Source organism: Apostichopus japonicus, chromosome 15, assembly GCF_037975245.1.
Source record: "Apostichopus japonicus isolate 1M-3 chromosome 15, ASM3797524v1, whole genome shotgun sequence".
Classification (NCBI taxonomy): Eukaryota; Metazoa; Echinodermata; class Holothuroidea; order Aspidochirotida; family Stichopodidae; genus Apostichopus; species Apostichopus japonicus.
Window position 1 is genome coordinate 6039781 of NC_092575.1, and position 25901 is coordinate 6065681.

The window sequence follows — 25901 nt, forward strand, 5'->3', positions numbered from 1 at the left end:
CATATGTGCATCAATGACCGTGTTTATCAAGCGAATGTACCCATGTCAATCATATCCCATACCATGAGTCATTTCAAAACAACAATACAACCATGGTGTATATCTGGGCTGCAGTTATCATCCATGGGGAGTAAACAAATGTGAATGGTTTGAAGTGTAATTATTAAACTGAGACCAAGTTTCACAATGATTAGTGAATTGAATTATCCTTGTCTTACATAAGCAAGCCTGGTTTTCACTTTCTTCTAAAGTTAGTAGTCATTGTCCAAAAAACAAAAGAATCATCAGGATCGAAGAAGTTGAAAACATAATATGGCCTGCCTGATTGCATTGTCTAACTTGATACACTCAATGGCTTGAAATTGGATTACGGTCCCAGTCAGTGGTTTTCAAAAACTAATGTGCGCTACTTATTACATTGGCTACATTCCGTGTTCATTTTTGCGTGTTGGTAACATCATAATTACTAATATATCATGTTCCTCTCTTGAATTCACGTTTAAACACAACGTCGGCCCTTCCAGGCGCGGCGGAACGGAAATATTATAGGGGGGGGGGGCTAATGTGTGGAGACTATCTAAGCGGAGCGCCACCATCGGTGGGCGCGGAGCGTACAAGAATTTTTTTTTTTTTTCAAACCCCCAGATGTCCGGAAACGGCACTTCCCGAGTGTTTTATGCTGCGAATACCTAGCCCTAAAATATGTGTCTCAAGCCTGCAATTTCTCAGATTGCACGTAAAAGTCTGTAAAAACATTGTAATTTGTATATTCGATGGTGTTTTAAGAGAGTAGCTATTACTCGTAGTGTACTCGCAAAGACGTTTTTGAGTGTAGTAAGGGCAATGGCGGAGCTAGGGGTATTGGTCAGGGGGGGGGGGCAAGAATGGTCTGTATGGGCGCTTTCGACACTATCTAAGCGGAGCGCCACCACAGGTTGGCGCGGAGCGTACAGGAAATTTTTGAGTAAAGATACTCCCTAGATTGCAGGAAATGACCCTTTCCGGGCCTTGCTAATTTGCAGATAAACGGAGAATAAATAGGTGTCGTCGCCATTTTGTCGGAAAATTGCACCAACAGAATATGACAAATGTCAATAGGTATATGAGAGCGCAATAAAATAGTCAATAATCGCGAATAAGTGAAAAGTAGTGAAAAGCTGAAAAGGGCGCCAGCAGTCCATTTGAGTCCGTCAGGGGGGTGGGGCATCCGCCCCTGACTGTATATATGGACGCTCCGCCACTAAGTAAGGGGATGTTGGAGAACTGGCTGAAATGAGGCAAGTCATTGGCCTAAGACGAAGTTGTGTATACGCTTACCGGTACTCACACTCACTGCTTCCACTTTTCACGGGGCGTGAAGACGCGGTTGGGGTGACAATGTGGTCTATAGCCAGGGGACGGGCCGAGGGTCCCCCTGCAATTACTAAAATTATTACACCTATATAGTATACGTGTGCATCGGACAGATCAACAAGTATGCATTGAAAAATGGGCAGATGCACGTTTCGGAGCCTTGGTAAATATTGGGGGGGGCTTATCATGCATTTGCCCCCTCAACTTTTTCATTGAGGGGGCTGAGCCCCCCCCAAGCCCCCCCCCCGGTTCCTCCGCCACTGGGCCCTTCCCGTCCAGGAATATTACCCTCGGGCAATACCCGTTTCGGAGACGCTGTCAGGCGAGGAGTTTGACTGGGTGGAACATATGTCAAATGGCGCAGGTGTACTCAGTGGATGTACCAGTCAGCCTGGGATACCATGCCTCAGTTCCCCAAAAACTTTTCCCTACTTTTGTAAATCATATTGTGTAATCAGTCCAAAGCTTTGGCGAAGATAGCACCATTTTGCATCTAAGCCACGTACCTTACATAAACAAATTTTCTCAAAGGGGCCGTCCCTCAGTTAGACCCCTCTGTCAGGATGGCATCCCCTGCACGCGTGGGCCGTGCAAGAAAGGATCCTCCCCATGTGCCAACTATTCTAGGTGAAATCTGAAGGGACATGATAAACGTCAGCTTTCCTTGATTTTCAGTACGAATACGCCTAACCGGCGAAAGCGATCCTTCAAACTTGTCCGAGTTCAACGAATAACTGTGGGTATTTACGGAATAGTTGGACAGGCACATATCACTCGCATGGACAATGGTTGTCCCTGGACGCTTTATCAAGAATTTAATTGGTTCATTTGTTATTCATTATGCAGCATCGATTGTATAACAGCTTTTTATCGATTTTCCGTGGCTGCTTCCCTCCCTGGATTCCATTCAGTATAAGTCAAAGTTGGCCTTAACAATAGAGCCCTACACCCCCTATTCATCGTAAGCCAAGAGAGAATGAAGAGTGTTCGACCCACTTTATAAATATAGTAATATCTAAGGTTGTGATAGCTTTGTTCAGTGAACTTGAAAACCAAGGTCTTCCCATTCGGAAAAAGAAAACACACTCAAAGGACAGTCATCACCCTTCATTCGAAAAGACTGCCACAACAATATGGAGTAATATAAGATCCAGAAATTTCCGAAATTCACAGGGTACCTTCTCTTAAGCGTCACTATGACCTGATATAGTGGATGATACGTATTGTATACGGTACTTTTACTTCTTTTATTGACAAACTGGTCATATGTGTATATTGTATAGCGGGTTGTCATCCATTTGCACAAGACGTCGAAGCTAAGTGTCCTCTCTCGATCTCTCATGTGGTCATTCGCGACTCTCGCACACACGTAGTAAGCCGGAACGATTACTGTAGGAATATCCTAGCTAGCTGGCGACCATAACTATTTCTTATGTTGTATGTGGGATCCGATCGTGAATGGTGGACGATATACAGGTGTTGGCATAGTCAGGAAATTGGTCGGCTAAGGTGAAGCCAATGCTACACTTTGTAGGTGAGGTGTTTGCTATTATATTATGCTCGGCTTTCTTAGCAGTATAGGGACCGATTGTACCTTCACTATTCAGCTCTGTGAATATAGGCTCAAGGCCCTAACGTCAAATGGGTGTTACTGTTGTACTAGTACTATACACTAACTTTAGCCTGGCTACAAATTATGTATACACATACATAGGCTATTAGTATTACAGTATTCCATGCTTTTCCATTGGCTTAGGTCGAACTTTACACAGTTCAAACTAACTCATCCAACCCCAATTTCCAAATGCTGTCAGATTTTCGAAATCATACTAGGATCTGTGCCCCCTCCCCACCCAATCCCCCATCTAGTCACCTGAGTAATATATTGCAATATGAGCTCTCCTGCAGTGTAATGTGCCCAACTGAGCTAGCTTGCATTATGGAAGGTCATCATTATTTTGGTCTGAACTTAAGCTTACTAAATTCCCAGAAGTTGTGTGGCTGTCAAATAGCCTGGCTAGGATGCTTACTAAAGGGTGTTACTAAAACGAATGACAATTGCGTTACACATAACGAATGACAATATGTTGTACACACTAAAAAATTGCGTTGACTAAAACGAATGACAGCACAGACATTTGCTTCAACCGGGTATCACAGTTCAGACTTCTTGGGTATCTAGATGTAGTAAAGTACGGACAAGATAAAAACGCACCTTATAGTAAGCGAAATTGTAAGTTTGATTTTAAAAAGTAAATTTATCGGCATTTTTCCGATATTAATTGTTAGAAACTAACAATACTATAATCTTGAAACGGCTTCAGTTATCTTTCTGTATAAATCTACAGAGGTAAAAAGCACAGCACTCAAGCGCATTCTCACACAAAAACTTTCCCTGGGATTTCTATCCGTAAATTACACCAAAACCCTGCAACCACGTAACATGCGATTTTCCTGAAATCATTTTTGCGCAGAAAACCAATAACAGCATTTACTCCACTCCGTTAACCATTCTATCTCCACTCAACACTGTCCTTCGTTGTCATTCGCTGTCATTCGCTGTCATTCGCAAATGGTATCTAACCCTGTACAAAGTCAATTGTCATTCGGTCATTCGCTGTCATTCGTTTTAGTTTGTCCCCTTACTAAAGGCTGCTTGATCATGCCTGGTCACTTATTACTGTGGATGATCCTCACTACATAAAGATAAAAAAGGCTTATTAATTGTTGTTCAAATACATGTTGTTCATCCCTCATCTTGCTATGTTATTATTTCATTGCTTACTTTGTTAGTTTTAAGCCCTCTCTCAAGTGACAAAAGGAAAGCAATGCCAAATTTTCATACACAACAAATATAGCAACTTATAGCTAAATATAATATCATATATACTGTACTCTGTACACATTTCTCAATTAAAAGCCAAGTTCTTACTCTTTATTTATTTACCATCCATTTCCATACATGGAATTTATGGTGTTTAATGTCAACATTTGAAACCAACAATGGGTGAGTGAATAAACTAGGTTAAATTTGATACTGGTAAAGATGTTGTACAATCTTAAAGTAGTATGCAGTAATGGCAAACCATGTTCTTAGGTCTTGGTGCGACATTTGATATATATGTTAACTAGTTAGACTACTTTGGTTTGGTCATTCTATCATAGCAACACAGAGGGAACAGTACAACTAGCAAGGGACGAAATAACTGGGTTCGCATAGCAATTTGCTACCCAAGAATTGCCAGTTGCTAATCAATATTACTTTTGATTAGCAAAAGATGCAGTACCTGCTAATGCTAATTGCTATTTCCAAGAATTGTCGAGCAATTATTGCTAATCAATTCTCTAAAACTATTTCGTCCCTTGACTAGGCAAATATATGTAAACATGTGCGGAATTTGGAATGCATACATACTGTACCTTGAACTGTGTACACCCTTGCCAATTAGTAACTAATTAGACTATTAGTATTTACAAACATGTTCTATACAAATAATGTTTACATGATTACAGAAGGATGTGCCAAGTTTAACCTTTCTCAAAAATTCATATCCAAGAGTAAAGTAATTACTTGATGTATGGATTGACACACACTATCTGCATGTAACGTAATACCTGGCTCTGTCTCATCTCTGTTACGGGACCTAAACCTGGTGCCCTTGGCAGAGAGGCGCAGACAAAGTAGAATCATCTTATTTGCTAAGGGCATCTATGGTCAGGCTGAGATCCCTATTGACTGCCTAAGAAAGCCTCTGCGTAGGAGTCGGAACATGCATGATATGCATTTCTGCCAGCTGTATGCCAGTACAAATTGCTATAAGTATAGTTTTTTTCCAAATACAATTAGGGATTGGAATAGTCTGCCTTCAGACCTCATTAGTAGTTCCAGTGGTTCTGTGAATCCTGTCACTTATATCAGTACTCGGGTCAGATCTAATTAATTACTCTCTTGACGTGTGTGTGGTGAGATATTGTCCCTTTTTGCGGATGTGTCACCGTATCGAAGACGAAGACGAAGACGAATACCGTATAATATTAAATAAACAATATTGCATGTTAGGTACATGGAGTGCAGTGTACACTGTAGCACTATGCATTTAAAGGATTTTTCTCTTTAGTGGTATCATCCTTTCCATTTTCAGTAGCATTTTTACATACCATCATTTTTTAATTTTATAGTCTTTCAAGACTCATTTCTTTACTTGTTCATTTTATTGTGATTAACTTGTTAAATTGTTAAGCTATTTTTGTCAGCTACTGCTTGTTTCTGATTTGGTGCTATATCCACTGTATTATTATCAAAAGAAAGCTTAAAAGATAGACATTTCTTCTTATTAAAATAAGTTCCTCAAATATTGTATACATATATTGTGTATAGTGTTTGGCTTGACCCACACTATCAGCATGAACGGCAATACTATTGTTATACTAGCATAAAATAACCGTTTGTAAACAAGATATTAACAGTATCACATTTTGATATGTATGATGTACACTGTAGTATTAGTATTAAAGTGTATATATGTATGCATGTATAGTAAATTACAAGTAAACGATTATTCTGTAGCAATTATCATAAAGTTGCTTTTCTTCTTCTTGAATATTTTTTTTTATAGTTTTTACAAAAGGAAGCTTACCCTAGACATTCCACTCTATTTAAACAAGATTCGCTGACTGGTGTAGCATTAATAGATTAACATTCCCAGTGAACAATCGGAATAACCTTATCAAACAAACCTAGCCTACCTTTTGACAAAGTCCGTAACGGAAACTTTACAAATATTTGAGGTTCACTGATTTTGAAGTATTGGAATTGATACAGTGGTGAATGATACAAGTGTTATGTTATGGGTTTCTTCCTGTGTGTGTATAGGGGTAGGGGGTGAGGTAGAGGGGGCTTTGATATCCAATCAAAGAATTTTGCCAAATGGAAGGGAACTCCCTCTCTTAGGCCATGACCTTTGGCCTCCTTCACCGAGAATTATGGACTCCTAAATTATTTCTCATTCTTGGCTAAAAGCCCTGATTGCCATGGTTTGGAGGCATAATTCTTTTAGAATTTAACAAATCGTGAAGTGTGCAACTTAAAAGTGAAGATCTGTCAAATGCCAGGCTTTTGAACATTTGTACTTGTATAGTACAGTATATAGTTACCTCGTGTAATAAAGCTACTAGTTACTGGTAGTACTTAGGTTGAGGATATTGTTTACAATCTGGTAATTTTTAACGTAGGAATTGGCAATTTTGTTATGTACAATTGTAGCGGTTGTCCTTAAAAGCAAGGTGCAGTGGTGCACCTATTGTAGTTGAATTATTCTCTGATAAAGGATCTAATCTGATTGGTTGAATATACCAGACATTTTCAGGAGTGGTTTCATTCATCCTGTGCAACGAACTGGTCTGTTATATTTTATTTACAAACTTACAGTAGCTATGCATGTAAAACTCTTTGATCTTTGTGTTTAAATAATTTGTCACTCTGAGCACTGACTTAATGCATGGATAAATCCTGCCAAATACTTGAATGACATTCTTTCCCCTGCTTATGCACATACTGTACTAGTAGAAATATACTAAAGGAAGAGCTTGGATGTGCAGGTTGCTTATTTTAAATGTAAATTATAATAATGACTATGGCTGTGGTGTATTCAGTTCTTAGGATACAATGTCCAATGTTCCAATAAGTTATGACAGTTACTTACAAACAATGGAACAAAATTAAAAGTAACAAGTACTTTACAGTTAACTATATAGTCCTGTCTACTACAGAATGAAAGCAGTTTCATTTTCAAAATGAAACAGTAATTATATATGCCTAGTTTACTATTCTGTGTGTAGTACTACATGACTATACTAGCAGTGTGGCATAAAGTTCAGTTTTAGTTTCAGCCTTGTATCAGTTGGTTATTGACATATAGTGTTAGTGTCCACACACTGTATTACCTCTGAAAGCCAGTGAGTGAGTAGTTATAGAATAAATAGACAAAAAAAGGGGTGTGTAATGTAGTAGGCCTCGATCGATTTCCTTGATCTTGATGGTTATATTGCATTTAAGGACTGCAGAATTTATCACTTTACATTTCTGGAGTATTATTTAAGTATAATGTACAACATTGGTTCCTCTTTGGTAAAAGACTAGGCTTCTGAAACATCTACTTGAAATACAGGTCTATGAATTTGATGAAATGAAAGTAATTTTTTTCGAAATTTAAAACTACACTTTGAGGATAAATGCTGCATCACATGTTTCCCTTAATTTATTCTTCTTAAGTTTGTTCTTCTTCCTGTTCCTTCTTTATTTCCATGGTAACCTTGCGTTCCTGACATTACCCCTCCATTCCAACCCTCTTCTGGTACCTTATATGACTTTAAATCACTGGTTTATTGAAGAGTCTAACATATCTGTGGAATGATTTTTAACCACAAAGTGGGGGACTTACTGTAGATAAGCCCTAAAGTGTTTGAAAATTTCACAACCAGAGATGTTAATAATCAATAACCCAACCTTGAACACTGACATGTATAGTGACTACAGGTTTTAAAACTTGTGGTTTATTCTTAATGTGGAAATGACTCATATATGGAGGTTGCGAGATTATTAGAGGATGTTTAATGTTGTTCTTCATAATTCGTATCCCTAATTGGATTTTAATGAATGAACTGACTGTGTGACCAAGAAATAATCAAGACATTTGAAACTCGGGAAGGGGGGGGGGGGGAAGGGTTGTACCTCATTGAATGGGGTGTTAGCAACTCTAGATTGGCAGTTCCAAATTTAAGGCAGTGCGTTCCCATTGGTTGTTATGGTTGTAAAGGAATGTATTATGATTAATATGTTTTCTGAGAACTTTCATACTATTGGTCATTGTATGCAATAGATAATTTGCACTTTAGACTTTTGTCAAGGGAACAAGTTAGAGCAGGACAAGCTTAACAGGAATGGTTTAGGAAAAAAATATGCATTAAAGTTATCAATGTGTATCTACTGTAGTGTTCAACATACCATTGGTTGCATAATCACGGAATAAATTTAGTGTTTCAAATTGTATGTAGCAGTTTTGAAGCCTCAGAATTTTAGCTCTTAAAATACTTTATTGTTCTTGTTTAAACAAAACTGTGATGTACATTTTTGCGTTTTTAGTATTTTGCAAAGCATTTGCGATGCGATGCCAGATAAATTATTCCCTGTATAGTGTCAAGGGAAAGTTTATAAGTTGATTTTTTTGTAAATTTGAAGGGAAACAAAAAATGAAGGTGAGGGTAGGGGGTTGGTGGGAATAAGCATCTAGGCAATGTTGCATTTGGAAGTGTACATAAAACTGTCCCCTTTTCCCCAAAAATTTCCTTCAAACGTTTATTAATCAGTAATATTATATTGGACATATATAAGAATTGTTGCAATGTTTGGTGGGGTGAGAGTTGGGGTGAGAGTTGGGGTGAGAGGTGGGGTGAGAGGTGGGATGAGAGGTGGGGTGAGCGGTAGGGGAAGGCATTCCTTTCCCGATGTTATGAAGGTACAGTACAAGTTATAGAATTTGCAATTGGTTCGAATATCATTTATTTTGATGACAACATGTATAAGAATATATAGAACAAGAAACTTTTCCATTGTTCGGTGATCATGTACAGTTTCATTCACAAAATATGTGATGTACATCTTTGCGTTTTTAGTATTTTGCAGGCAAAGCGTTTTGCGATGCGATGCCAGATAAATGATTCCCTGTATAGTGTCAAGGTAAAGTTTAGGAGATGAGTTGTCTTTTAAATTTGAAAGAAAAGAAGCTGAAGGCGAGGGGAAGGGGTTGGTGGGAGTAAGCATCTCGGCATTGTTGCATTTGGGAGTGTAGATAAAACTGTCCCTTTTCTTTGCCAAATTTTCTTCAAACATTCATTATTCAGTAATATTATACATGTATTGGACATATATGAAAATTGTTGCAATGTTTGGTGGGGTGAGAGGTAGAGTGAGAGGTGGGGTGATAGGTGGGATGAGAGGTGGGGTGAGAGGTTGGGGGGGAAGGCATTCCTTTCCCGATGTTATTAAGGTACAAGTTGTACAATGTGCAATTGGTTCGAATATCATTTATTTTGATGACAAAGTCTGCTACTGTAAGAATAAATCGAGCAACAAACTTTTCCATTGTTCGGTACATCATGTACAGTTTCATTTGATGTACATAGACACCATACTGTTGAATCAGGTGTAGAACACTGCAATCTACAGGTACCAGAGGTGTAGTAGTAATACAGGGTAATTTCTGTTTGAAGTAATAAACCTGATAGGAACTCCTTCAGTCCATCAGTTTCTGAGAAGATTCAGAGTCACACAGGTTGGTGTATTATTATTATAGGAAGGAAGGAGGGTGTCAAGAGGAGGTCTAAGTTGACTCACATGTTTTCTTTTCTGAATTTTCTCACTTATGCCCAAAAATTGCAAACATTCAGGCCTAGAATTTCACAATTTTAACCATATATACTGTATGCTAAAAAAATTGCCAGTGTTTTAAAAAATCTACCGGCTAAAATTGAGTACTCACTGACATTTTCCTGTATTACCAAAGCATATCAGTTACATGTGCAGGCTTTTGAGAACAGCCATGTGATATTTGCTGATGATAATAAGCTGCAGTTGTACAGGGATTCTGTATATCCCACCGATTCTTGGACTAACTATTGGTAACTGACTAACCATGTGTTTTAATGTAGTTTGTATAGGGCCCAAATTATAGCCCGCTTATAATTGCTAGTGAAGTTTTCAACAAGTACTTTTCCTGGGGGGTCTGTGTTCTCCAAATTGTTCCCAGACATTCTAAATGAACACACAAGATTACTGAATGTCCCAGTGGGGTACATTTCTTACATTGGTGGTAATAAAACCAGTTTTAAGAATTTTGACCAAATGTGACCATATTTGAATATCTGGCATATTTGGGGCCAATACAGCATACCTTTAAGTTCTTAATTGTGTACTGATAGGAAATTGCAATTGCCTTGTTTTCTACTGGCAAAAACAGCAGTGTCCTTCAAAGTTGGAGGCCTGACAAATGATGCCAGAGAGAATGTCTGGTAATTATTTACTGTAGGAGAGTATGCTGAAATTTGGGACTTGATGGTACTCCTTTAAAGGTGAATAAATAATCTGTTTTTTGGTAGAATCATCCACCTATAAGTTGTAATCGTCAGACCTTTTGTGAAATATAGTTCTTCAGTTCCGCCTGTGTGTAACCTAGGACGTCTGTCTTTTCTTATCCGGTCCCTGGGCTCTTCAAGAGTCTTGCTAGACTGTGCTCTCTCCCTCCTGTTGATCTCGGCTCAGTAAAAGTGACTTAGCTCTTTACTGTAGGAGGAAGGGATGGTTTCTTTTCTTTTGTGTACTCTGCGAAAACAGGAAGTTAATGAATTCCAATCAATGAAGCCCTGATGATGGTCTGTATATAACCATGTACTGGTGGCAGACGGCTTTTAAGGGAACCTCTTGTTCATTGTCCAGGTATCCCTCAATTGTAGGCATAAGGTACTTGACATATTTCTAACTCAAACAAAAAAACACAGTGGAACTGAAGAAGTGTTTTGATCTATTAATATCCTGACATGAAAGAAGTTTGTCGCCACTTTACCACTGGGTGATGTTTGCACACCATAAACTTTGGATAGGGAGGGAGCTGGGAAATGTGGAAAGTTAAAAGTTTTTTTTAATTTTGGGCTAAACTGAAACCTGTAATGGAGGTCAACCTAGCACCACCTTAGAACTTAGCATCCCTCCCTCCCTCCCTCCCCCACCCCCCGCCCCCCTAAAAATAGTAAGAATTATATACTATCAATAAAAAGAAGAAAAAGTCAGGAACCAAATGAAGGTTAGCTTAGACAGGCAATTGATATGCTAGTATACAGCACTATTGTACTGTAATATTAAACAGATTAACAATATAATTGTTATCATAATGTATTTTATACCAAGTAGGCTTAGGAGTTTCAGATCATCATTGTCATTGTCTTGGTTTTCAAAATTAAAAATATTTATCCATATTCCTCCACCCTCAAAAAATTAGTTTAAAAAAATTAGATGCATGTAAACATTTCTGTAAATATTAAAGAAACAACTGCTGTAGAAATGCTTGAATATGGGTCCAATCTGTGACAATACTACTAAATGGGGACCAGGGGGGGGGGGGGGGCAAGCCATACCTAGACTCATTCATCCCTCTTAGACCCTTACTTGCCCTACTTTCCATGTATTCACTTGATACCTTGTACAGTAATAACATGCTCTCCCCTTGTACAGTAATAACATGCTCTTCCCAATGTACTTCACTGTTGATATATATCTCAGAACTTTGACTATATATGTAGGCATATCGGAGAAAGAATATTGTTGTTCGTCTTTGTACAAAAACAAAAACATGTTAAAAATGCCCTATTCCCATTTGGAATATTGGTAGATACATGATTGCCCTGAAAAGCCTGTTTGACATAGTGGATTAGACTATCTACACTTACACTTTTTTCTGTACATGGATCTGAATGATAAACAATATTCCATTTTTCTTAAAATGAAATTAATCTCTTGTTTATGAAGTTGTTTATTTTGTCAGTTCCCACGGTGATTTTCCTGTTTGTCAAGTGTTCTGCTATGATTAGAATGAATTTTTGCAAATATTAGTTCAGAGAGGTCAAGTACTGTACTTTACAAACCATTTATGTCTTATGAATTCATGTTGAGGTACTACTCTCAGGTAATGTTGGGTTATTGGGTCAATGTTATTTGGTAAACTGTGACGGAGCTTAAGTTTTTACTGTATATTGAACACATTTACTCTGTTTGCCCTAAACTGGTTAAGTGTCCACTCCAGACACAGAAACTTGAATAAATAAAATATTGAACAGACTTTTTTTCAGGTTAATAAAAAAATGTGCTAAAAAATGTGTTCACATTTGATAACAGTATTCCATAAAATAGAATGTGAGAAAATCCTATGGAGAAATTTGTTCGCTGCTCCCCACTCTCCCCCTCCTCTCCCCCTGCCTTCCCCCTCTATCTTCTTTCATAAATTCTTGTCGTAATGTATCACTTGGTAAGAATTTAGCAAGTTTGTAAAACTAAGGGAATTGTTATGTAAAAAACTTGGTATAGACTACAGTATATTTGTAACCTCTAGTGTAAATACATCTGTAGCAAGTACAGTTATATATATGTCAGTCTCCCATGGTAACAACTTGGTTGTGCAGTAAAGTAGCCTACCCCTTCCACATACATGCGCTCTTTGTGGCCATTGATAGCAATGCACCCAATCACACAAAGCTATCAATCTTACTTTAATTTCTTTACCAGAAATTAGCAGTCTTGTCTAAATCACACTTCAATGGACAGTTTCTGGAATTACTCTTTCCTATTATAAGGGTTTCCTTTGAGGGTGAGATATATTACCACTGTGGTGCCACTGAAGAAATCTTCTCAAGTATACAGTATATATGTAGCTGAATGAACTGAATGGAGTTATATATATCCAGGGTAAGAATTAGGAGGAACTTAAAGGGACATAGCGTGTTACCTCTAAAAGGAACTTCAGACTTCATAAATGAGGTGTATTCATCTAGGTAACAACTATGATGAGAGGACACAGTGTACAGTATGCTGTTCAATGTAATTGTTAAGCCTATTACAAGGGTTATGTATTGAGAGGGTCGGTGCTATTGCAGTTTATGGAGATTACATGTGGAGTTTGTCATTTGTCGATATCCATTCTGGCCAAGTAAGTTTTAGAGTATCTATACTATTATTGGGAAGCTGGTCACTTCGCCCAACCTTACCATTTCGCCCAACCAGCCTGGTCATTTCGCCCAACCTTGATTAAATATGATACTTCAATAAGGAAACGTTTGGGAATTGTTAACGTTACGGGATACAAACCGAATATTAAGGAAAGTTGAAGTCGTGGTTACATTGATTAAATATAATGCTTCAATATTACGGACGGGTTTTATATTTTAAATTGTTTTCAATTTAATAAGGAAACATTCCGGAATTGTTAGTCGGTAGGATGGATCAGTGTTTTAGGGGTTAGGTTTAATAAGTTTTTATGGAGACCGATTCCCCTATATAATAATATAACTTCCATTGTATGCGTAACCGCCTAAAGTAGTGTAATACTATAACCCAAAATAAATCAAATTGAACTAGTGAAATAGTAATGGTGATATTATTCCACAGTGATTCCCCTTTGTTTGTATAATATAATAACTTCCAAAGTAGTGTAATCCTCCCATTATACCTGAAATAACTGCTCAGACTCCGATCGATATGGAACGGACATCACTTTATTTACCAACCACGAAGTAATATAACCCAAAATAAATCAAATTGAACTAGTTGAAATATACTTGTTGAAATTGAAATAGAAAAAGTAATATCATTCTGACTGAATATGAGTAAAAAATGGTTGGGCGAAATGACCATGCTGGTTGGGCGAAATGACCATGCTGGTTGGGCGAAATGACCAGGCTGGTTGGGTGAAATGGCAGTTGGGCGAAATGGTTGTTGGGCGAAGTTACCAGAAAGCCTATTATTGAAGTACAGTATGTAAGTACAGACCAGGAATGCAGTCATTTAACAAAATACTGAGACAATGCCACACATGCAGTAGCATGTGGAAACACTAACTGAAGTGAAGCTATACTCCACATCGGATGGCAATTAATCCAATTAGCAATTTCAGTCCATTTGAGATTTTTGTCACCATTTTTTGGAAAATAATTTGAGATGGTTGCTCCAGATCGAAAAGTAGGCCAGGATTTGTATCCGCTACTCGGCAACATTCTTATCAATCGACCAATCAACTGTCTTCTTTTGCTGTAGATAGCGGTATGTATAAATACAGTACAATGGTATACATGTACTTTGATACAAAGTGCTATGATAGATACTAAAATGTATTGTACGCTGCTTTAACTCTACTTGAATAGATGAACTGTCTGATGCAATTGGTGTTTGAGACTTAAATGTCAGTTGTAAACAACTGACTTAAAATTTTGCGAGGATTTAGAAGTTTTCAAGTTGGATTAGTAGAGGTATTGAAATTTATTTGCACTAGGTTTTAATAGGGATCAAACTGCCTTGCTATATAATGGGTTAAATCAGGTTAGAAACAAGTTCTAAACAATTTGACAAAAGTTAGAGGATCACTTCTTTTGTAAATATATTCTTCTCTGTCACCTCACTCTCTGTTACCATGGTAATCCTGCATCTCTGCAAGGTCATATTTCTCATCTGCTCTGGTAAGCCAATATAGTTCCTCAGTTTGTGACAAATACTAAGAACGCAACTGTACAACATTGTAAGCACTGTAAACATGGCGACCTGCCTGAATTGCCGTAGTTCCATCCTAAACACCATGTTAGCCTGCTTCTAGGTCAAGTCTATTTTTAATTTGTGATAGGCTCAAAAACAAATAGCACAATTTATATCACAGAGAGCTGGGGTTGGAATTAAGGCTTACTGTGTATCACAGTTCCCTGTGTTGTGTACAAAACATTTAATGCGCTCCTCGCTTACCTGTCTCCCCACAACCTTAGCACCTCGTTCTAAAATGAACTGGTGACCTTTCAACACTGTGTGTGCTCTATGACCGGCCCCTCCGGCCATTGCCCTTCCTTCAAGTACCTTCGTACATCGTTTTTTTTTTTTTGTGGATTATTTTTCGACTTAGTATATGAACATTCTTTTACCTTCTTGCCAGTCTTGCTAAAACAACAACCTTTTCTGTAAAAGTTACTGTCCAGAGTGATTTGTGGCAAACTAGTACTGCAGGGAATTTAATTTACTCCAGTATCGCATAGCAAAATGCTATGTAAAATGGTCAAATTGCTATGCAAGTCTAAAGATGTATAGCTTTTCACACAGGAACGGTTGGAACCATAGTATTTTATAAGAAACAAACTTCAAAGCATTTCAAAATGCTCCACAAACTTTGAATTTCACTAAATTATACCCGGTACCGTACACCAATCATAGTGCTGCCCATATTGGAATAGTCCAGAGATGACAACATCTAATTTCTATTCTTGGTATCTGTTAAAAGTGCAGTGGTTAAGGATTAACTAGATCCTATCCCTTCCACACCACTGGTTTGAATCCCCTGTTGTGTGTATAATAGCCTACATGTGTTTAGCTTAAATTACCTTTTAGAGTACACTAATGCCCTAGGCCTGACATTGAATTATGCCCCATCTCCATTCTGTCTTCAGTACTAGAGCTTTCTGAAAGATACTATACTGTAAGTTGGTTGCACCATCATGAATATGCAGTACTTACCGATGTTTGACAATTATCGAAGATGAGGTTTTAATGACAGCATTCCGTTAACCATACTGGTACACTCTTTATGAAATCTCTATCTATTAAGAGTAAATATTGACAGTGCTTATGAATTCCTCATTCGTTACTTCTAGATGTGCATGTCAGCACATATCATATCTTATGTCTGCAAACACATTGAAACATGTACATTGATTCATTGAAGATAAAGCTAATACTGCTTTTTGTGAAATAAGCATACATGTTGTACTGTTGTTCTAACTGGAGATGTTTAGTGATTAATTTCTTTTCTCGTCGTCTTGCAAATTTCAGAGGACTAAAGAACATTTATGTCTTTTAAGGTACTGTACCGTACTGTTTCTCGTTGATTGGTTGGGTATGTGGCTAAATTCATATGGCAAATAAAGCATAAAATGCAGCTTTAAATTATTGGCTACATCTCCATGTACGTAGGTAATTGTCATGTTACTATTAATATGACAGAGGACTATTTCGTTATTGCCAGATCAAGTAACAGGAAGTTTGGGAAGGATAAAACAAACTTTTGAGCCGAAGAAACAATTTGACAAAAAATATTGAAAAAATGGCCTACAAGTGTGAGCCAGAATTGAAGATTGACAACCTCATTTAAGTCTGATATTAATTCTGTAAAATTATTACAATGGACGTAAATTGCTCTGTAACATACAGGCCCTTAGTCTACAATTTGGAAGGGGTGGAGGAGGGGGGGGGGGGGGTTTGAGATCAGAAGAGGGTAGAGTGATTGGGCTGAGGAGAGACATCTAGTAGAGTACACCAGTTCCTCATTGCTTTGTATAATTTGCATGGATGCCTCATTGCTGTGTGTGTTAGTAAAGTTCTACAACATTTGTGGTCAGTCTTAACATGGAAGTACTTTGATGTTAATTGCCCTGTACCACAGCCACCACAGGAAGAATAACGGGTCGGTTGATAAGGATTTACTAAAAGCTAATATGTTTTGCTTTTGTTTAAGTTTTTCCTCAGGAGATGCGGTAATAGTTATTTAAGAAAACCCTCACTCATCCTGATATTCAAGTCGAGACCATTAAGTTCTTCCTCTATGTATGTAATCTTAACCACATATCACTGAAATGGATCCCGTTATTATGAAAAATCCTGGTATAGATATTGTCTTTTATAAATCTTGAAACTCACACTGTACTAAATGTTCCAGGAAGTCTGTCACTGATATGTAAAATATTTTCCAGACTCAATTATTTTCCATCATTTCATTCCATTATTCATTCCATTATTTTCCACTCCAATATTTTCCAAAAGTGAGTGTGCTCAAACTTGTGTTCTAGCATACTTACATGTACTCAGGGCCATAGCCAAAGGTGGGGGGAGCAATAATTTTCAGTTTGCACTGACAAATGAAACTTGTACTACACAAAAATTATTAAAATGGTGGTGATGGTTACACCATGTTTGCATCTAACTCCCTTGACCCAAACAAAACTTTGTCATACCCTTTACGCAACTCCCCGGCACGGACATCAGCACCAACATTGTGCCTCCCCTCCCCCCCCCTTAAACCTGAACTCTGGCTATGGATCTATAACTGTATAGTACTTCTTGCCTTCATGGATTTCTAGTTGGGATATGTTCATTTTGTTTATCTATACTGTCTGAAAGTTCAGTTTGACTAATATTGTCTGATCAATAGTACTAAAATCATGTAACATATATGTCATCAGGCTGACTAGAGCTAGGCTTGTTTCATTTGAAATGATGACAAGGTCAAACTTTTCACAAATTCTCCAATTAGCTGTTAAACAACTTACTACTACTATGAAAAGTGTCCGGGTGACTTGATGTAGGATGAATCAGTCTTTCCATGTCGGACCCTAGATGAGGACTGAGTCCCGACCCACCAGACCCCCCCCTTGACCCGCCCACCCCTCAGATCGCATGAAAGTTAACTTTAGATAATTTTTTTGCAGCCCACTTTTTGGTAGCGCCCCATGGTCTGTGTAAAAATTGCTTTAATATAACTAAGTGTACCATGTTTTGCAACATTGGTCTTCTGTTAAAACTTCCCAGTCAGTAAATCAGTGATTTAGGTAGAAATTATTTTGCACCAAAAAAAGGTGAAGGCTGCCTTATATTTGTTAATCATGCAGGGACAGAGAGAGAGAGAGAGACTGGGATATTTGTTACTTGAAATCCAAATGTTAGGTACAGTATAAAATGACATCCACAATCCTGACCTGATTCAGTGCCTGGATCACCATCTTTACTTAATCCTTACCACAATATTTTACCAGTTTGATCTGGCTTTTTGATAAGAATTTAACACCCTCCAGGGGAATAATCTCAAATATGATTTGAGCAATTGGTTAAACTGATTGTAGACTAGGGTCTGTTCTCCTCAGGCATTCATTTTTGGATATGTATGTTTATATTCTGTCCCATCTTTAGCTTCCTTTTAACCTACTTTCCTGATTTCCAATTTGCAAGTTGCTCTAAACACTGTCAGAAGACTTGAATGAGAAGGATAATATAGTCCAATAACCTGAGTGATCTTCAGAATGGCCTCAGGGAAACTTCCTCTCATCAGAGAGAGAGAGAGGTGGAGATAGAGAGGAAATATTATGACAACATAGACAAACCAAGGCCAGTTATTTATAACCCCATTCAAAGATAGGTCAGAAAGGGTATCAGAAGAGGTCATTTAAGGTAACTCAAGCCATTGGGGAGTGGGGGGGGGGGAGGGATGGAAGTATCTCTTTCAAAGGAAAACATATTCTATGATAGTGCAAGGTTCTGTAGTTTCAATGAAGATACTTCTCACTTTCACAGACTACTGTACGTTCAGAAGGGAGGCGATGATTTTGATGATTTTGATGGTTGGTAAGGAGTTGAGAAATGGGGAAGTATGGGAGAATGAAAGATTCATGTTGTGATTCTCTCTATCATGAATTCCTTGACAATGTTATGAATGTGTATCAAACATATTATGAGGAAAAGACTGCTGATATTCAGTAGTTTCTGTATATAAATTATTAACGCAAATTTATGGGACTGTGATGAAGCTATGTCTTTACACAGCTTCTTCTTCTTGTGTGCGTGCGTGAGTGTGTGAGTGTGTTTGTGTGTGACCACTGTTAACCATCTAGTCACACCAAAATAATTGTACAAATTAAATTCCAAGTTTTGAAAATGTTAGTATCTAAATTCTAGTGACACTGGTGCTTATAACCTCCAATACTTTCATGAACTCCAAAAAGCATGTGAGCTTATTGAATTCCATTTACCTCAACAGAGGTGGACTGTACTGGACCTTTAATGGTTTAGTCCAGGAAGGCTTGTCTGAACTAGAAAATCTAAGCTGTGGTGATTGCAGATGTCTCAGGATAATTTTTCTTTTCCTTTCAAAATTTAATTCTGAGCTTTCTAATGGCCTTAATTCACATTTCAAAGGTATTAGTACTATGAAATATTAATATTGATTTTGTAGTGCTATAACGAGATGCATCAATAACACAACACAAGTAGAGTCAGCAACACTCTGATGACCAGGAGAAAATAAAAGAGTGGGCTGATTATATGTGATAGTGCTGTCCAGAAATTTATTCTAATTGTTTTGACAAAGCTGAAAATGCCATTTCAGACCATAACAAAGCACTTGTGCAATATTGTAGACTAAGTTATCTTGCAATTTGGCAAAAATAAAATGAAAAGCAAAAACAATGCGATCCTGTCATAGGTGTTAAACAAGCATTCCTGCATCGAGGGACTTGAAAATTATTGCATTATGTGGTAAAGCCCTGTTTCACTTTCCAATTGCAGAAAACGTTCGATCACGATGTATTTCTAATGTTCCAAGGCGACCCCTACAGGAAGTAATACAGTATATGTCCATAATCTTTCCTTTTTAGCCAGAACAACCTTTCACTGCAGGTAAAAACTCATGTCGAGCTGAGTTACAGGTTAGGCTGGGTCAGTGTTTCCTTACTTGGGGCATCAACATGTATAAGATTACTGTCATATCATTAACTTTGTATTAAATATGAGAGAAGAATGTTGTTTTAGTTCAGTGTGATGCTATCATATCCCAGCTTATCTGAAATAACAACATGAAGAAAGATGGGGGGGGGGATGGGATGGGGGGTTGGCAAGAAGAAGAAAAAAAAGTAAAGAATGTTGGGAGTACACAAATATTACTTTCATTATATCACTTTAAATTCTTTCTCGATTACACCTTGATATCCATTCCACCACCTTTCTTCAAGTTTGGTGTCATTTATCTATAAACCTAGGTAACTGAATCCAGTGTAGAATTTGATGGAAGCCATTCACCTCTTGACAAGCTGCTCAATACCTCGTGGAAGTGACGATTAGGGTGATAGGGATGCAATGTCATTTGAAAACGGACAACTCAACAAAGTTCTTGGTGGTTTTGATTTCATACCTGGTACATGTTGGTCCACTTTATTAGTATAAGAACCCTATGGCATTCTGTGGCGGTTAATGTCACTTGAGGCCAAAGTCTTGTCAACCTTGTAAACAGAAATAACAAAGTAAAGCTTGCCTGAACTTTGTACATGTATGTATGGTAGTTAGTAGGACGACGTCCTTTGTATTTCTCAAGAACCCCTTTGTTTTCATGGAGGTCAAAGGTCAGTGAAGTCAACATCTGTAAGTCTGAAACACCTAGTAATCATTATGGCTCCAGAAGTGAACCATGTAAAGATTTCATTCTTGGTATGTAGACCCACTTCAGTGTTGTAGAAGTGCCCTCTTATGGAGGTGAAAGGTCAGTTAAGTCAACATCTGTAAGTCTGAAGTTTACTAGTAATCATGATGGCTCTAGAATTGAACCTTACATGGGTTTTATTCTGGGTATGTAGATCCACTTCACTGTTGTAGAAGTGCCCTCTTATTTTCAGTGGAGGTCTCTTCAGTAGAGGTCAAAAGTACTGGTATGAAATTATGAAAATCTTGTGAACATGAAAGCATAGTAAAGGGTTGAGTGAACTTCGTACTTGGTATGTAGACCCCACCTTGGCGATTACGAGAACTTTGTTGTTCTCTGTGGAGATCAAAAGGTCGATGGAAATCGATAGAGGTTATTTTTGCAAACCTATAAAACACAACAACTCATAAACTGAAATATGGATGAACCTTAGAAATCAGTGCAAGAGCCTGGAAGATCTCTTGAAGTCAGCAATTGTCAGACTTTCTATGAATCTTAATTTTCTGAATTATTGCTGAAATGGAATGCTCTCATGGCTAGGGAATCAGAGTTGTGGATGTCAGAGCTGTGGATAGGTTGATATGGACAGTATCTGATAATAACCAGGATATTCAGGATATAGATGTTCACACACATGTATGTAGGCCGGTGTGTATGTGTGTGTGTATGTATGTGTGTGGGTGTATGTGTGTGTGTATGTGTGGGTGTACATGTATGTATGTATGGAAGTATTGCTGTGCATCCTCAACTAATGATATGCTGATACTAGTATTGTGCTTACTGACACAGTTCAAAAGATACTACTAATAAACTGAAATTTTTTTTTTTTTGCTGTTATGATGTTTCAAAGATTCACAATATAATTACTAGAACCCTCAAAGTGTGTCACTCACTTGTGTAATAGATAATGGAATGAATAATTTACCTTGCATCAGAACCGACATTGTAACAACTAATATGATTGTGGGAACCACAAATGTTACATTCTGTAGACATTACCATGGTCATTTATCCAGTGCTGGAAATTTAGCACACAGATTGTTTATAGCCCATTCATTATATATGACCCCTTTAGTTGGTGTTCTTCTGAACTTATACTCTCATTCCCTTCACTGTGTCCTCCATACCTTACTCCCTGCTACCCCTCCCACCCCCCCCCCCCCTCAATATCCTTTCTCAATAAGTGTTTGGAAAGAGACTTGATTCATTCTATGAAACCAGTAGTCTACCCATTATGTAGTATTGCACTCTATAGTACTGTATGCTATATGGTAAATCTAAAGTTGTATATTCTGTTACTGTTGTCTTATTGCTATTAATTACTGTATTTAGCATGACAAAACCCTAGATAACATTGTCTTTTTACTCTGTATGCCTCCTATGGACTGTTTTTATTTAATTATCATATATTAAAATGTCATAATTGTAGAATAATGTAATTGTCTTGCCTCCTATACAGCAGTTATAATCTTTGAGTCGGTTCACTGCAGTGTGGGCCGACTTTTGATTACCAATCTGGTGGTTGAAATCGTGAGGGATGAATTAATTAAATGCCATTGCACGTACTGTGTTATTAAACAATGGTGTAGTACTGTGTAGTATCTCGTCCGGGAATCCTTGGACTTAAAGTTCAATATTTGTGGATTGAGAGACAGTTTGCATTAGAGATTTGCACATGAAATCAGAAAGAATGGAAATCAATAAAAGAAATGTACAGTATGGAAAGTGTTTGAATTAGTCAACATTCATAGATAAGTGCATCATTAGGCATACTTCAGGGCAGCTAAGAGTAGTATTTGCTAAGGGAGAATAGCATAGAATGCCCTGCTCTTTCAAAATTTTGGCAGAGTATTAACTTTTATAACATGATTTATACAAGAAATCTGCCACACGTTTGATCAGCCTCGCCAATCAACATTTAATCTACCATGCTCCTTTCCTAAATTATACACTTGCTGTTTTATCCCACCCCCCCAATCCCTTCAGTCTCGCGTTATTTTGTCGAACTAACCGTATGTTAAACACTAGGACAACTGGAATTAATCCTTAATTCTGAGAAATATGAAAGGCTATTTATTTGATAAATTGCTATATCATTCCAATTTTTTTTTGGGCCATCTTCCATACATCATGTATATTTTCTGACTTGTTTTTTGTTTACAGGTGTCCAGTCCTTGACTAACCAGTGAAGATGACTCAGAATGGGTGTAGCAAAGCAGACAGTTCTGGGTGGGAGGAAATTCAGGAGCTTCTGCAACAGACCCAGCAGGAGAACACTTCCATGAGAAACCAACTGGAGGTCCTAAAACAGGAGAACAGACAACTGAAGTACAAAGCTAACGACGTCATAGAACAGGACTCTCGCACGGACAGCGAGAAAGCCGCGATGCTTGGGCTGGACGAAAGAAACGATGAGGAGACGGAGAAGGGAGCCACTCAGGAGGAGGAGCAGGAGGAGGAGGAACCGTCTGTACCTCATCCGAATCAAAACGGGTACGTCATGGTCGATAACAACGGCGACCCGGTCCTGCCAGGGTTCCCCTCGTCTTCCTCGGAGGGGTCGGCGTCGTTTCTCTGTGAGGACGGCGCCGGTCAGGCGTCGGACCCTAACTGGGACGTCCACAGCAGCGAGGAAGGGTCGGTGGCGTGCCTGCAGGATAGAATACAACAGATGGAGGAGAACCACTACAGCGTCAACGAGGAACTCCAGGCCACCTTGAAAGAACTCTCCGACCTCCAGCAGAGCGTCACCGACCTCACCTTCGGCAACGAAAAACTGACGGAGGACAAAGGTTTGATCTTGGACGCCTTAATCTCTCAGCTGAGGAAGATGGAGAGGTTGAAAGAGGTCTGCGAGAATCTGAAGACCGCCCTCGACGAGAACGAGGTGAAATACAGTCTGGAGGAGTTTCAAGATTTGGATATCTCGAGGACCGACGAGGAGGGAAACGTGAAGGATCTGGCCGATTCGGGGACGGCCAGAGCTCACATGCTCTCCATCCTGAAAGAACATAGTTTGAGGAGGGACTTGGAAGAGGAGAACAGAAACGACAAGATAAATCAATTAGAACAATCCATGCAAAGAGTGTTTGAAGATAAAAAGGATCTTGAACAAAAGGGTACAGTGTTGAGAGCCAAATTGGCTGGTATTCAAGTAGAATTAGAGAAACACCAGGACATGTTGGAGTCGGAACGAGTCAAGCTGGCAGAACTGTTCAAACATCAGGATCCAGAGGGCAAGCTGAATCTCGAGTTACTTCTGAACAGTGGAAGCCAGGATAGAGAGGTGTTGGAACTGAGGTGCAGAGAGCTGGAGGAAGCTCTGAACGAAAGCAACAACCACGCCGAGAAACTGCAGTTGGAGCTGGAGAGGATCGAATACCAGTACGAGGTCAGCAGGCAGAGATTCGAGGAGGAGATGGCATCCTACAACGAGATCCTGAGAGAACAGGAGGCCTACAAGGAGGCGTTGGAGCACGATTACTCTCGGATGAGGGAGGCCTGCCTGGAGTTGGAGGACACGTGCGATCGGCTGGACTACGACAAACAGCAGCACATCAAGACGATCGCGGATCTGAACGAGGCGGTGGAGTGTCTGAGGAAAGAGAAGCAGGAGATGCAGAGGGACCTGGGAGATATCAAGAGGAACAGCGCCAAAGATACGAAAGAGTGGGTTCAATTCCAGAGAGATCTCCAACAGACGGTGAAGATAGCCAACGATTACAGAGAAGAGGCCCAGGACGAGGTCAAGAGGCTGGAGACAGAGAACGGGGAATTACTAGAGAAGGTGAAGAGTCTGACGGCAGAGCTCGATAAAGTCAAGAGGGATAAAAACAGATCGTCGATCGAATTGCCGATCAGACCTCCCAGCGGTGGAGATTCCGAGATTCAATTGAGGAGTCAGAGTTTCCACGTGAGCACCGAGAAGGATAAACTCCGACTCACTGGCTTACGTAAGCCGGCCCAGAACGGTTCTAATAACGTCAAAATATCGGTCCAGAATATAATACAGACCATCGAACGAGATTCCGTCGGGGACGCCCCCAAGGTACCCAGCAGTCCCATCTTTTCTCCGACCACCAGAGAGCCTCTCTCCCGAAGGAATTCTTCGAGTCCGCGATCATCCCTGGACTCTCGTTCCGGCAGTGGTATTCGAACCCACGACAGTAAACTGCGCCGTTCCGCTACGGTTCAGCTGCCTATTCCCTCCGATCGCAAGTCCACTGGATCAATTGGCAAACAGAGAACCCTGGAGGAAAATTCATCGGCGAAAGAGACGAGAAGATCGGTCGTCGGTTCAAGTAGATCCCAGGAGTACCGAACCGCGGTTACCCGCTCGGATGCAAGACAGACCATCGGCAACGTCTTGTACCGTCGGAGTGAGCTAGGAGGGAGATTACCGCAAACAATATCATCGAGGGATCAGAGTAGTCCGATCCCTTCCACCAAGGTAGCGACATCATCCACAGTATCATCGTCCACAACAACAGCTAGAAGGTAAGATTGTAAGGATATTGAAATGATATCAGACTATTTATTGATGCTGCTAGTACAAGTAGATTTCAATGGCCAGAGAGAGCAGGCAAAAAGCTAATTCAACTTGTTGGCTTTAAAAATTGCCCTGAGCCAAATAATCAAGTGTTCTGGGGTTATCTGGAATAAAGTGGGAATCTATTTGTCAATCAAAACTTGTTTACTAGTAAACAAAACAAAAAAAACCTTTGAACTCATTGAAGAGTTTAGAATAGCTGAACTAGTCAAATCATATTACAAAGAATTGAGAGAATTTTTTTTAAATTACTTGCTATTAACACACTACATATGAAAAAAAGTGTCACTTGCTCATTAACATATCAATGGATAAAGAGACAAAATACAATAATATGTTGAACGGTGTCTAAGTGTGTTAAGCAGTTTGCTTAAGCACGGACCATACGTTCTCATGCTGCTTATTTCAGTTCATAGGGTTGTATTCACAGCTTGCACCTGAATGCGGATGCCTGCGGCATTGCAGTTCTAAAAATAAATTTTGGAAAAGACACCTTTATTGATATTATAGGTTTTCTAATTTTACTTAATGAGCTATTTTAATGCCTGGCTAAACTGACTGCTTCAAATTAGTTTGATAGACTATTACATTATCCTGTTACTGAAGGTAGAGGAGTTGGTTCTATCATCGTACAAACATATATGAATACCCTGCATCAAACACTCACACCAAGGAAGTTATTCATCCATTGGAAAACGATCATTTCCTCCGTATGAAAACCTCTCCATCGTAAATAACCACTTGAAGAGGGTTGATCGTCGATCATTTCCACGTTAATTATGAATGATTGGAACCATCTGTGTAAATATTAAGTCTTGTCATAACTAGGATTGTAATAGTAGCAAGAAAGCATAAAAAGAGTAGAACTGGTTGCTATCGACAGTTATGTTTCTGATAAGACAGTCTGCAGTTTGATGTTTTGATGTTCAAGTTAAATTGTATGCTCTTCCTGTACAGGTTAGCACATA

The 25901-nt window shown here is 38.9% G+C and overlaps 1 protein-coding gene across 2 annotated transcripts in view; it reads left to right on the top strand.

The window, feature by feature from the left end:
• The first annotated feature begins 2463 nt into the window (after positions 1–2463).
• The window catches only part of LOC139980527 (cytospin-A-like), a 33787-nt gene continuing 10349 nt past the window's right edge, over positions 2464–25901 (top strand). The window contains exons 1-2 of one of the 2 annotated variants that reach the window (XM_071992226.1): positions 2464–2862; positions 22548–24881. In XM_071992226.1, the coding sequence (XP_071848327.1) occupies positions 22576–24881 (2306 nt within the window). In that variant the 5' untranslated portion in view covers positions 2464–2862; positions 22548–22575. Of the gene's footprint in view, positions 2888–22547; positions 24882–25901 lie in introns of both variants that reach the window. The other variant, XM_071992225.1, reaches the window with a different exon arrangement.